The sequence below is a fragment of the Haematobia irritans genome, chromosome 5 (assembly GCF_050003625.1).
Source record: "Haematobia irritans isolate KBUSLIRL chromosome 5, ASM5000362v1, whole genome shotgun sequence".
NCBI classification, from domain to species: Eukaryota; Metazoa; Arthropoda; class Insecta; order Diptera; family Muscidae; genus Haematobia; species Haematobia irritans.
This window is the reverse complement of record NC_134401.1, coordinates 173029948-173045038: the sequence shown is the minus strand read 5'-3', so window position 1 is coordinate 173045038 and position 15091 is coordinate 173029948. Positions and strand designations below refer to the sequence as shown.

General features: G+C 33.4%; 1 protein-coding gene across 3 annotated transcripts in view; it reads left to right on the top strand.

Annotated features, from left to right (window-relative positions):
- The window catches only part of kcc (solute carrier family 12 member kcc), a 72324-nt gene that overhangs the window by 11940 nt on the left and 45293 nt on the right, over positions 1-15091 (top strand). For all 3 annotated transcript variants that reach the window (XM_075308763.1, XM_075308765.1, XM_075308764.1), the window contains exon 2: positions 14861-15010. In XM_075308763.1, the coding sequence (XP_075164878.1) occupies positions 14896-15010 (115 nt within the window). In that variant the 5' untranslated portion in view covers positions 14861-14895. The remainder of the gene's footprint in view (positions 1-14860; positions 15011-15091) is intronic.

The window sequence follows — 15091 nt, the reverse complement described above, 5'->3', positions numbered from 1 at the left end:
TGTTTATATATGATTTATAGCTCGATATATATGTATTAGAAGTTTAGGAAAATTGGAGTCATTTGTACAACTTTTCGACTAAGCAGTGGCGATTTTACAAGGAAAATTTTGGTATTTTGATCATTTTTGTCGAAATCAGAAAAACATATATATGGGAGCTATATCTAAATTTGAACCGATTTCAATCAAATTTGGCACACATGACTATATTACTAATTGTACTCCTAGTGCAAAATTTCAACCAAATTGGGCCAAAACTCTGGCTTCTGGGGCCATATAAGTCCATATCGGGCGAAAAATATATATGGAAGCTATATCTAAATCTGAACCGATTTCAATCAAATTTGACACACATGACTATACTACCAATTGTACTCCTTGTGCAAAATTTCAAGCTAATCGGGATAAAACTCTGGCTTCTGGGTCCATATAAGTGCATATCGGGCTAAAGATATATATGGGAGCTAAATCTAAATCTGAACCGATTTCAACAAAATTTGGCACGCATAGCTACAATGCTGAATCTACTCCCTGTGCAAAATTTCAACCAAATTGGGCCAAAACTCTGGTTTTTAGGACCATATTAGTCCATATCGGGCGAAAGATATATAAATCTGAACCGATTTCAATTAAATTTTGCACACTTAACTATACGGCTAAGTGTTATGTTTCAAGCAAATCGGTATAAAACTCTGGCTGCTGGGTCCATATTAGTGCATATCGGGCGAAAGATATATATGGGAGCTATATCTAAATCTGAACCGATTTCTTCCAAAATCAATAGGGTTCTATTCTGACCCAAATTAGGAACATGTGCCAAATTTGAAGCCGATTGGACTTAAATTGCGACCTAGACTTTGATCACAAAAATGTGTTCACAGACAGACGGACGGACGGACAGACGGACATGGTTATATCGACTCAGGGACCCACCCTGAGCATTATTGCCAAAGACACCATGTGTCTATCTCGTCTCCTTCTAGGTGTTACAAACATATGCACTAACTTATAATACGCTGTTCCACAGTGTGGCGCAGGGTATAAAAATGTAAATATCTATGTCGGATAAGGTAATATGATCATAGGAATATGTTTAGCCAAATTATATAAAAAAGTTTCCTTTCGCCATGATAACACAAGTTCTGCCTCTCTACGGTAAAATTGGGCTGAGAATTGCAACGAATTTTTTTTTTTGTGAAATTGCCCGAAAAATTAATTTTTATATAAAACTTTTTTCTTTTCGACAAAAAGACTTAAAATTTACCTTTCCCACCGTTTGAACTACTTCAAGCTTTGGCAATAATTACGAATGAAAAATAATAAAAAAAAAGGATACAACACTTTACCAATCATTCGTTTAAATCGCCCCACAGTGAATTAGCTACTTAATGTCTATGGGATTACTCTCAGTAACGTAATATCAGATTTGTGAGCAGCGTTACGATTGCATGAATAACTCAACCCCCATGTGGGTGATAGTTAAAAACCCTTATCAAAGTCAGTAAGGAGGAAAATTGACATAGACGAATGAATTTACATCTGTGTAGGATTGTGTGTGGTAATTTGTGTACGTCGTCTGGTGAGAATAAAGTATTTACCAGCTGCCAGATATGTACTTAATACCATTACAAATGAGGAAAAATCTAAAACGAGAGACAACTAACACTCACACCAACACAAACGAGAGTCCGTTTGTTCGCATGATAATGTAAAAATATTTGTAGCAAAAATTTATCCAGCGGTATCCAGTTATCCACCATTCACGCACACGCAAACACACACACTCGTGTACACAACTCTCTGTTCAGTTTTCTTGTTGTTTTTCACTTCAGTTGTGGTTGTTGTTATTGCTATTGCCTAGATATCTCGTATTCATGGATTTTGTTTTGTTTACGAGTTCTTGGCGCATATACCCATGGACAAACACACATTAAGTATACGACATACTACCCACTCGTCCCTCACATGGTTAATTGGTCTATAAAGAGCAAAGTAATGTCGTTATTGTGTGAATTTTGTGCTCATATTTATCAATAGGGAAGGGAGCTGGTGAAATGGGCGGAGATGGGAAGAGTGTGAGGCTATCGTCAAGTAATCTTGCAGGCGACATTGTGACGCAATGCCGGCAATTCGATATTAAATGTTTGTTTTTAACCGATCATTGCAAGAAGTGTAATCAACCGTGACATACACAAATATTTTTATTTTTGATGCATACCCACCATTCATATGTAAACGTACACACATATAAATCAATATATACACATTTAGGGGTGGGAAACATGGAATATAACAACCCAAACAAATGATAAAACATTTTGGGGTGAGACTGTTTGTCTCATCAAAATCAGATTATAGATCGATTTATCGGTGATTTTAGGCAAATGTGTTAAATTGATCAGGTGTTCTTGGTTGGTTTGGCTGATTGGGTTAACAAAATATAAATAAATATTTTATCAAGAGATCAAGAGTTTTATTAGAAGCCAATTACGAAAAAAAAAAACGCATAGCAACATAAATAGGCAAACAAGCATTCACTTACATGCATACGCCAAGCCTATATTTTCTAGTGAAGTATGACTTAAGAGTCCTTCGCGAAACGACATCGCAGAAAAACTTTATGCGATTTCTTTAAGCAAAATGTAATTGTTTTTAGTTAATTTTTTACAAAACCTCATTGAAAGAATTAACAAATTCCATTTATCGTCTATTGACTGTAACAAGGCAGTATGCGTGTCCATTTTATACGAGTACATAAACATTTCCCCATTCTTTTGTCTACATTTAATTGTGCCAGGGCGGCATGCAAGCATCAAGAAATGTTTGGTGAAAATGTTCTTCCAAAATATATTTGTACTATTTCGTTTGCCCATTAACTCTGCATGCCCCTTTAACTCAATATTCAATTAATCAAAAGCAAAGTACAATTGTAAGAATTACGGAATCGTTAAAGTCAGTTAAAGCGAACAATGTACACATAGAAAAATATAGGTCAATTCAAATGTTGTACCGATTGACTGAACGTTTTAGATCTATAACATAATTGGTTATTATGCCAAATGTTTTTACATTAAAATCTAAGTTGAATTTTACAAAATATACAATAAGAAATATATCAATCAAAATAAAACCAATCATATAAATAATTTGTTTTTTTTTCATTGACTCTTCTCCACACTGATAAAAAAGCTGGGAGCCACCGTGGTTCAATGGTTAGCATGCCCGCCTTGCATACACAAGGTCGTGGGTTCGATTCCTGCTTCGACCGAACACCAAAAAGTTTTTCAGCGGTGGATTATCCCACCTCAGTAATGCTGGTGACATTTCTGAGGGTTTCAAAGCTTCTCTAAGTGGTTTCACTGCAATGTGGATCGCCGTTCGGACTCCGCTATAAAAAGGAGGTCCCTTGTCATTGAGCTTAACATGGAATCGGGCAGCACTCAGTGATAAGGGAAAAGTTCACCAATGTGGTATCACAATGGACTGAATAGTCTAAGTGCGCCTGATACATCGGGCTGCCACCTAACCTAACCTAACCTAACCTACAAAGATTTTGTCTTTAATGATTTTGGTATTGATTCCGAGCCAATGAAGCGGAGAATTGAAGTAAGAACACATTTAAGACAGAATTCTCTTTTAAATTTGAGTTTTGAGTACTTGATATTACACAGGAAAAAATATTTCACGAAAAATGTTCCAATTAAAGTCTTATTTGAGTTTTAAAAAATATTCAATTAAAATTTTAATTGATTCAATAAATTTTTTAATTGAAACAAAAATCAATCAGAAAAAAAAATTTTTGTGTATAGGAAACAAATTTGAATTTAATCGTTTTCTCCTTTTTTATTCATGTGCTGTCAAAGTCATTTAAAAGCGTGTTAACGAAAACTTAAATTTCCATATGCAGGCCCGACTTTGAGTAGAAAATATGCTATGTTCAAGTAAAAAACGTCTTTAACATAAAGTGTTGCAAGACATCTCCTCTTTTTGAACGCTTTCTAGCTTTGCAGTCAAGATGCAAAAAAAAACAAAAAATTTAACAATTTCATTAATTTTTAACAATTTTTCGGAATTATTAAAGACAAGATGGCCTTAGTCAAAAAAAGAAAAAAACATTCTTCTTTTTTATGGTACCCATTTTTAAATGAAATCACTTAATTATAAAGCCAAAACGACTTCATTGAAAAGTTTATCAATTTTTGGACAAGGAAAAAAATTTATGTCCGAGAAATGCGTCTTCTATGTAAAGCAAAGAACACATTCGTATTTCATGGAAAAGAAATCTTTGTCATCAATAATAACAATATTTTTTTAGTGCATTGATAAATAAAAAACACGTTATTATATTGGTTAAGACAAAAGGCACTTCTAGTAAGATCGTGTGGCCATATCCTGCACCAAACAGAACACAAAAAAAAATGTACGAAAATTTTTCCAATTAAAGTCTTAATTGAGTTTTAAAAAATATTCAATTAAAAATTTAATTGATTCAACAAATTTTTTAATCGAAACAAAAATCTATCACAAAACTATATATTAACGATTAATTTTTTAATTGGATCAATTAATTTCGTGATTGAAGACAAAAAATAGCCGAAACAGGATTTAAAGCCGAGGACGAATGGAAGAAAAATCGAGAAAACTATTATTTAGACAAGCAAGCAAAGTTGGAGCATCGCTGAGCTTAGTGTATAGATTTAAAGGAGAAAATGTTCCCCCAACAAAAAGTTGATGTTCACCAACTTTTTCCAACGTGCTATGGGGTCAGAGTACAATAACCACAAACAGTGTTGCCAATTTGGTGCTTTTAGCTGCAAATAAAAATAAATGATACCATATAGCGAAATACACTTTCCTTTTTTGTCTTCACATAAACCACTTCTGAATAAATAAATTAACACAAAACAGTAAATCCGTATTCTCCGTCCATTCCAAGAAACAATCAAAACACGACTGACGCGCAAAATGAAAATCGTGTGTACCTGCTCAATGTTTTTATAAAATTCTTTTCACTGCAAAAAAGTTAAACAATTAAATGGTCACGAAAAAAATGTAAATGGTCTTTATGGCCATGTAATGGTTCTAGAAATGTCTATACTTAACCTATAAAAATACTTTTTTCCCTGTAAAAAAAGTAAAAAATTTGTTTGGTCAGGTACATGATTTTATCATTTAAATCATAGAATATGTTTGCGGTATTTGAGAAACATTCAAATGCTTATTGCCACCATACATTTTTCTCCGCTCGAAAACTATATTTACAAAGACAAAATACATGGTTTTCGAACCAATTACATGCCCTAGATAATCATTAATTGGATGCGGCAACCATGTCCAAACATGGTTTTTCTGTTCGTGTATTCTCCAATTTACGTAAAATTTTATTATTCTAACTATACATGTCAAATTTAGTCACAGCCGGTTCAGATTATATATAGCTCCCATATATACGTACACCAGAGTTGGGGAAATATTGTAGACTGTTTCATATTTTAGACCCATTTTCAATGGGATTTTCTTCCAATTGACTGGATAGTTTCCACAGAGAATATTTAATATTTAATATGATATTTAAGTGTGTCAAGTTTGATCTAATTTGTTTCAGATTTAGATAAAGCCTCCACACGCAAAGAAAAAAAACGTTTGGAAAACGTGTACCGAAAACGTTTTTCTTTTGTTAGAGTTTTTTGAATTGCTTCGAAAATTTTAAACTTTTATCACCAAAAAAAATCGTTTGTTACAAAATTTTTATTTTTTCAATAAAAAAAGTTATTTTTGAAATAACAACACAGTCCATTTCGTTTATATCAAACACTGTTCTTTTCTGACTTTAGGTCTTTAATAAGACACATTTTACAGTTCAAAATTTAATATAGTACAATGTAATGTTGAACATTTTTTCGGAATCTTCCGAATATATCTGGAATATATGTAAAAAAAAAACAAAAGCAAAAAAACTTTGGCCGAAGCAGGGATCGAACCCACGACCCTTGGCATGAGAGTCGGACGTAGCTACCACTGCTCCACGGTGCCAAACTAACTGTTTGTTTCTGTTAAATAAACTTTGTTTATTCGGTTCGTGGGCGCCGCAAGCTATGCTATATAAATATAACTAATATGGATATTTATCTATTGATGACCATAACAGGTACATAGCTCAGTGGTTAGTGTGTTGGCTTACAATGTGCATGGTCCGCGGTTCGATTCTCCGTCCAGGCGAAAGGTAAAAAAAATTTTTAAAATTTATAAAATCGTATAATTTCTTCTACATTGTTGGTATTACAGGAAAAGGTGTTAAGAACTAAAAATCCTCGTGGTTGTGAGAAAGATATGAGGGACAATGCAATTAGCAAGAAAATAATGTTTTTTTTGAGCTAGTCTTTATGAAATTGTTTTTACATCCTGGAAAAGAATAAACGTTTATCACAAAAAGTATATACTTTTCTTCCAAATACACTTCCTTACAGCGAAAAGCAAATGAGAAACGAACTTTGTTTGTCTAAAATTTCGTTTGGGAGGAAAGAATTATTTTTTTGCGTGCATATATTCATTTTTCCGGTTTATACAAATATGGCCACAATTCCCACACTTTACACAAAATTCTGTGATGATTTCCCCATATCTTAGTCATATCCTACACACTGTAATGCCAGAATTTCCACAGAACGGTTGAGTTTTAAATAAGGCTCTAAGTCGCCCGACTTGACCAAATAATATATCACAACCCACATTTGACTACATATCTTGGTGAGATCTAACCAATATCCTTGTAAAATCGCCACTGATGAGTAGCAAAAATTGTAAATATTACTAAAATTGTCCTATATCTCGAATACATATGTATCGTCTGATAAATCATAAATGCTCTTTTGTATAATTGCACTAAAATTTCTCTCGCTTCATATTTCCCACACAGAAAAAAATTTCCGTAGTTAAACTAACGCTAAATTTAACTTATTTTTATTAGAAAAAAAATTATTTGCTTGTAGTGAAATTTCATTTTTATCGAAATTTTCCACAGCTTAATGAAATCTTACTTTTTTTTAAGTATGTATCAAAAATTTTATGAACTAAACGTGAGTATAAAGTTCAATGACCGTACAAATTAGTTCAATATGAACTAAAACATATGAAAATTTTCGTACGATTCCCAAAAATAGTAAGAATGAACTACAGTATGGTTAAAATGGTCATGATTTGGCGCCAATGATTTTCTTTTATATTTCAAGTTAGCCTGATACCGAAACAGGCAATTGACGTCCAAATGCATTATATCTAATTATACAATTATTTTTCGAGCTTTATGGACAGACATAGATTAAGGAACATGGTTAATAGAGCCATTCTTCTTTTTTACTTTTAGTTTATTTTTTTCCTATGAAATTATGTAATTTCGTGAACTGCTGTTAAAAAGTACAACAGGGCATTAAAATTTCTGGTTTTAACAACGCTTTGTGGAAATCTCAAAATGTGGAGTAAAATTTAGTAGTTTATTCTTCCTATAAAACAGTTCACTTTTTTTCGGTGAATATTTGTTTACTAACATTGTGTTTCCAGGGCGTTAACTGATTTAAATTCTAGAGCTTTTATAGAAGTACAAAAAATTGTCTCCATTAACCCTGCTACTATGTTATGTTGGGGTCATATCATGACCCACACTTAATTTTGTAAAATAAAATGAAATGTGTATCTAATTAAAAGGTTTTTTATAGTTTGGGATCATCGGAATAGGTTGTTGTTACTGGAATTTTCAGTTATGCTTTTATTGAAAGTTTTTCTTTAATGAAAAAATTTACACTTTTTTAATTTACTCGCGCCTTTTGGTTGTAAAAAAGTTGTATGTAGGTGGTAATGGGAGCTACCGTGGCGCAATGGTTAGCATGCCCGTTTTACAAAGGGTCATGGGTTCAACCCCAGTTTCGACCAAACACCAAAGTATTTTTTCAGCGGGTGGAATAATATATCTTCTGCTGGTGACATTTCTGAGTTTCAAAGCTTCTCTATGTGGTTTCACCGAAATGTGGAACCACGTGCAGATTTGGATTCATCGTCCCAAATAACTATAAAAACAATATTCAGTTCTTCATCAACAGAACCATAAAAAAAACTAACTTATTACATACAAACATTCACCCATTAGAAAATGTAATTTTTATACGGAAATCGCGATTTATATCAATTCAGTAAATCGTGAACAATATTAAAAGTCGTGCACCGATTGTAATGAAATAAAGCTCATTTTATTCGAAATATATTAAACTAACTATTTCTGAACCAAAACTGTGATTTTCGACCCATTTTTATTTTGTAGGAATTTTTAAAAAACAAATTTTTTTTTGTTAAAAATTTAATTTTTTTTTTTTTCAAAACTTAAACGATATCTCTAAAACTACTTAGAAAATTGAAAAGCAATGTAAAGACGGCTTAAAGATAATATTCTTTGGGATTTTCGGTTTGTTTTTATTTAAAATGGTGAACCGTTTTCAAATTTTTCCAATATATGTAGTGAAGTGCCTTAATTATGAAAATAACGGTATATCTCGAAAAGTCAAACTGATGGATAAAAACCAAGTGTATATTTGGATTCAGCGACCTCAAATTACTAAAATTTGCTATAAATTTCAAATCAACACAAAAAAGTTCGTGTTTGTTCCCCTGTGTAATATATGGGGTCATAAAATGAGCCCAACCTGTTATGTGTATACACCAAGAATAAAAAGCCCTACGAACATAAAATTTTAACAAACCCTATTGAATTAAGTACATTTCACCAATTCATGCACTGAGTAGTAAGATCTTTTAATTATATTCCACCACAAAGAAATGGGGTAATAATAAATTCGATTTGGGTCCTCAAATGACCCCAACATAATAGCAGGGTTAAAAGTATTTGTATCTGAAAATGCAAACCTTTATATAGCTCCCAGCAAATTTGAAGTAGTTGAGATGGTAACACAAATGTTAGTCTACATAGTGGTGAAGGGTATAATATAGACGGCTGTAGACTTTACTTACGTTTTTTTTTAGTAGAGCATTTAATTTTCGATTTTGTGGAAGTGGTATGTTAGCATTTATAATATATTTTTGGTGCTTTTTGGCCTTGGGGAGTTGGTAACACTGACCACAAATATTGCTCCTGTACCCAGTGTTGCCAGGTTGGGGTTTTCCCCCCAAATTTAGGGGTTTTTACACGTTTAGGGGGATTTTTAGGGGTAAAATTTATTTGGGGGGATTTTTGGGGGTAAAAAAAATATCTTATGGCGATTTCGATTGGGAAAAAGGTGCAACATTCTCAAAATTGATTGCAACATATCAAGGACACTGTCATAGATTTTGGATCCTTTATACCTCACAATATTATAAATTAACAATAACTTTAGAATTACACTATCATTTGGGCGAAATGACAATTAGGGAAAAAGTAGTGTAACACCAAGGCAACATATTTTTTGCGAATCGAAAACGCCCTTAGATTTTATATATATTTGATACAATTAAAAACAAGGTTAGGTTAGGTTAGGTGGCAGCCCGATGTATCAGTTTCACTTAGACTATTCAGTCCATTGTGATACCACATTGGTGAACTTCTCTCTTATAACTGAGTGCTGCCCGATTCCATGTTAAGCTCAATGACAAGGGACCTCCTTTTTATAGCCGAGTCCGAACGGCGTTCCACATTGCAGAGCAACAACTTAGAGAAGCTTTGAAATGGCACCAGCATTACTGAGGTGGGATAATCCACCGCTGAAAAACTTTTTGGTGTTCGGTCGAAGCAGGAATCGATCCCGAATTTGTGACAAGTGGTGTAATGATTTTTATTTACTTCAAAAGAAAATTTTTAGCATTAAAAAAAATTATTTTGTCTAAAATTTCGTTCCTCAGAAAAAATCTTCTTTCAGTTTATATATTTGTGTTAAATTTAATTTTTAAATTGTATCACTACAGGATTTTTAACGAAATTTTGGGCCTCTTTTTGTACTATTTACATACTTAACATTTTTGGGTGTTTTTGAAACAAGTCTAGACCAATTTAGGGTTTTTTTCTTAAGATTTGGGGGGAAGAATCAAAAATTACCTGGTAATACTGCCTATACCCCACCTCAAATGCTTAATCGATCTACACCAACACTCAAAAAAGGCTTGCCCGCTCCCAACAATTTTTGATTTTTCACTAATGATTTTAGTATTGAGTTCAAGCCAAAGAAGCGAGAAATTCACTAAGGATACATATAAGCTGCAAGTCTAGCTTATTTTATATTGGAACGTAAATCTTAATATATTCGTTATTCCGTGTATTTTATTCATGTAAATAAAGAGTGTCTTTAAATCAAATTTATTTCCAATTTTTAATAACCAATTGAACTAAGTTCAATAAATTTTTCTTTTATGTAAGGACACCTAGCTTTGAATCGTATCTCCTAACTATAAGGACAAAACGCTTTCATTGAAAAGTTTATCGACTTTTGGTCAAGAAGAAAAACTTTGTATAAGAGTAATGCGTCTTCTTTGAAGGGAGAGAAGCAATTTGATCACCCCAATATTATATAAGTATATACTTTGTTTTCCATTTTCATAAAACTCTATACATAATAAATTATAGTTGCTTTTATTTTGTACAATATTCTAAAAGATATTGGCAATTTCCTTTGAATATGTATTATAGTTTTTTTTTTTGTATAATTCTAATATAGTATGAGTACATGGGGTACAATATGGCTGCGCTTTTTAAATGTAGCGTTTGTCATTTTTTTTTTGTATTTTTATGAGCAATGGTAAATTGGAATCCAATCGGAACTGCAAATTGCGGTAAACGTGCTGATTTTGTTCCACACATGTCTGCTACTTTTATTGCAAATTGAAACGCGAATACACGGTTGTGGTTTCGAACAATTACTCTAGACATTGGAAAGTGCAAAAAATCGTAATCAATGCAGTAGTAGAATCGTTTATGAGATAATAATTCCAGTGTTTAATTTGTTTTGTATCAAGTGGCGGTTTACGTTGCATACAAAGACATCATACATAGAAAAAATATCATCAAAATATTTTGAGTATTTATTGAAGTTGAATTAAAGAGTTAAATTATATAATTAGATATCTAATCAAATTAAAAAAGAAATTCAGTGAAATTTTTCGGCTTAAATCCAAAGAAATATCTATAACTAAAATCCTAAAATATATAAAAAAAAACGTAAATCTTATGAAAAATTACAAGAAAATTATTTCATCTAAAGGTGGGCACTATGTTCGGAAACCAGCTTATTTTTGAATCATAAGAAAAATACTAATGCTTTAAAACTTTTCCTTCCCTGATTTGAAACGTTTTAATAAAAATATAAACGTCTTCACATCGAACTCGAACATACACGCAAAAAAATAATTCTTTCCTCCCAAACGAAATTTTAGACAAACAAAGTTCGTTTCTCATTTGCTTTTCGCTGTAAGGAAGTGTATTTGGAAGAAAAGTATATACTTTTTGTGATAAACGTTTATTCTTTTCCAGGATGTAAAAACAATTTCATAAAGACAAACTCAAAGAAAAAAACATTGTTTTTTTCTTGCTAATTGCATTTTCCCTCACATCTTTCTCACATTCACGAGGTTTTTTAGTTCTTAATAATACCAACAATGTAGAAGAAATTATATGATTTTATAAATTTTTAAAATTTTTTTACCTTTCGCCTGGACGGAGAATCGAACCGCGGACCATGTACTTTGTAAGCCAACACACTAACCACTGAGCTATGTACCTGTTATGGTCATCAATAGATAAATATCCATATAAGTTATATTTATATAGCATAGCTTGCGGCGCCCACGAACCAAATAAACAAAATTTATTTAACAGAAACAAACATTTAGTTTGGCACCGTGGAGCAGTGGTTGCTACGTCCGACTTGCATGCCAAGGGTCGTGGGTTCGATTCCTGCTTCGACCAAAGTTTTTTTTTGTTTGTTTTTTTTTTTTTTACATATGTTCCAGATATGTTCGGAAGATTCGGAAAAAATATCAACATTACATTGTAGTATATTAAATTTTGAACTGTAAAATGTGTCTTATTAAAGACCTAAAGTCAGAAAAGAACAGTGTTTGATATAAACGAAATGGACTGTGTTGTTTTTTCAAAAATAACTTTTTTTATTGAAAAAATAAAAATTTTGTAACAAACTAATTTTTTTGGTGATAAAAGTTGAACAATTTCGAAGCAATTCAAAAAACTCTAACAAAAGAAAAACGCTTTCGGTACACGTTTTTCAAACGTTTTTTTTTTCTTTGCGTGTAGTACCCATCTTAAAGGTAAAATAATTATTAATAAATAAATAATAATTCCAAAGGTTCTGTATTGATTCTGAGCCAACGAAACGGAGAATTGAAGTAAGGATAAATTTAGGACACAACTATCTTTTAAATTTGAATTTATTCTTTATTCTTTTTCTGCTTTAAAACCGTGTTGACAGAAACTTAAATTATGCTGTGCTTCAAGTTAGGTTAGGTGGCAGCCCGATGTATCAGGCTCACTTAAACTATTCAGTCCATTGTGATACCACATTGGTGAACTTCTCTCTTATAACTGAGTGCTGCCCGATTCCATGTTAATGACAAGGGACCTCCTTTTTATAGCCGAGTCCGAACGGCGTTCCACATTGCAGTGAAACACTTAGAGAAGCTTTGAAGCCCTCAGAAATGTCACCAGCATTACTGAGGTGAGATAATCCACCTCAGTAATGCTGGATTACTATGTTTCAAGTAAAAACGTCTTTAAAATCCAGTGTTGAAAGACATTTTTCCATTTTTGAACGCTTTTTAGCTTTATATTCATCATACAAGACTTCAACAAATTTCAAGATAATTTCATTAATTTTGAACAATATTCTCTCATGTAATTAGAATAACCTAAATATAGGGACAAAATGACTTAATTAAAAAGTTTATTGACTTTTTGATAATCTTTTCATCAGAGAAATGCATCTCCTATCCTAAGCAAAATTTACATTCGTATTTTAAGGATAAGAAATCTTTGGCCTCAGGTCAATATGTTTTTCGGTACGTGAGGAACCGACAATAGCCCACTGCATTGGAGATATTCAGACCATTTGAGGAGTATTTTTAATAAAAAGATCTGAAGATATTATTTTGTTTTTAAAATTCTAGTTCTTGAAAGAACTAAAAATCAGGGTGTGAGTAATGCCAAAATGATGAGGCATCAATTTGTTGGTCTTTCCATCACCTCGTCAATTTCGCGTTATTGATATTCAAATTTAAAGGGTGATACGGTCAAAATTTGGTCAATATAAACTTGACGTATTTCTTTCAATTTTGCATTTAAAAAACCTGAACACTCCTCATTTTGAAGGTGTGTGTGTGTAGAATGTTGCTTCTATTTTGATTTTGGAATTCACTCTTCAGTTGTCAAAATGCCGTCCAAGCAAGAAGAGCAGCGTATCAAAATTTTGCTCGCGCATCGCGAAAATCCGAGCTACTCGCACGCAAAGCTGGCAAAATCGCTAAAAGTTGCCAAATCAACCGTTACAAATGTAATTAAAGTGTTTGGGTAACGTTTGTCGACAGCCAGGAAGTCTGGATCGGGGGGAAATTGGAAACCGGAAGCCGCTGAGACGACAAAGAGAGTTGCCGGTAGTTTCAAGCGAAACCCTAACCTCTCTCTCCGAGATGCCGCAAATAAGCTGGGTGTATCGTCTACAACCGTGCATCGAGCCAAAAAAACGAGCCGGACTATCGACTTACAAGAAGGTAGTGACTCCAAATCGCGATGATAAACAAAATACGACGGCCAAAGCGCGATCCCGGAGGCGGTACACGACGATGCTGACGAAGTTTGACTGCGTGGTAATGGACGACGAAACCTACGTCAAAGCCGACTACAAGCAGCTTCCGGGACAAGAGTTTTATACGGCAAAAGGAAGGGGAAAGGTAGCAGATATTTTCAAGCACATAAAACTGTCGAAGTTCGCAAAGAAATATCTGGTTTGGTAAGCCATCTGTACCTGAGGCTTAGAAAGCAGCATTTTCATAGCTTCCGGGACTGTCAACCAAAAAATTTACGTGAAAGAGTGTTTGAATAAACGTCCGCTGCCTTTCCTGAAGAAACACGGTTGTTCCGTACTGTTTTGGCCGGATTTGGCATCTTGCCATTACGGTAAAAAGGCCATGGAGTGGTACACCGCCAACAACGTGCAGGTGATTCCCAAGGACAAGAACCCTCCCAACACGCCAGAGCTCCGCCCAATTGAGAAATACTGGGCTATTGTCAAGCGGAACCTAAAGAAGACCAAAAAAACTGCTAAGGACGAGCAGCAGTTCAAGACAAACTGGCTTTCTGCGGCGAAGAAGGTGGACAAGATGGCTGTACAAAATCTGATGACAGATGTCAAGCGTGAGGCCCGGCAATTCGGATTTGGAAAAGCGAAAGCCTAACTGAATATTTTTCCTGAATTTTATACTAATTGAACTTGAAAAAGAAATTGAATTTGATTTTTTTAATAAACGATTTCACCGATTTACACGCGTTTCCCCTTGACCAAATTTTGACCGCATCACCCTTTATAATACTCAACAACATTGTTGAAAAATCTCATCGAAAATACATAAACATTTAGTAAGAATTTACAGCATAATTGTTCCTTCTGTGTTTATTTTTTTATTGTGGTTCTACACCCCCCATACTAAGATGAACAAAAATAAAAACCGCATACCATTCAGTTAAGCGACAGTATGTAATTATTTTTAAATTTCCCAATTCTTGCAGCCATAACAGAAAATCCAACTCTCATAAAACAAAAACAATCTACATATTATTATTCTTCATAATCTCATTGGATTCTTGTTGTTTTATTTTCAGAACTGAGCATATCTCCCTATAAAGACGTAACACACATGACAATGACGGATAGATTTATTGTAACGAAGACTGAAGAGAGTGATGCTGCCCCCGACTATCTCTTAGAAGAGTCATGCACTGGCAAATTATTAAATGATTTAAGTGATAACGGTAAGTTGGGAGTTAGCGGTTAAGTGGGTGGGTGTGTTGGTATGTACAAAAAGGAGAAGTGTTGCCAATGTTTTCTCAAAT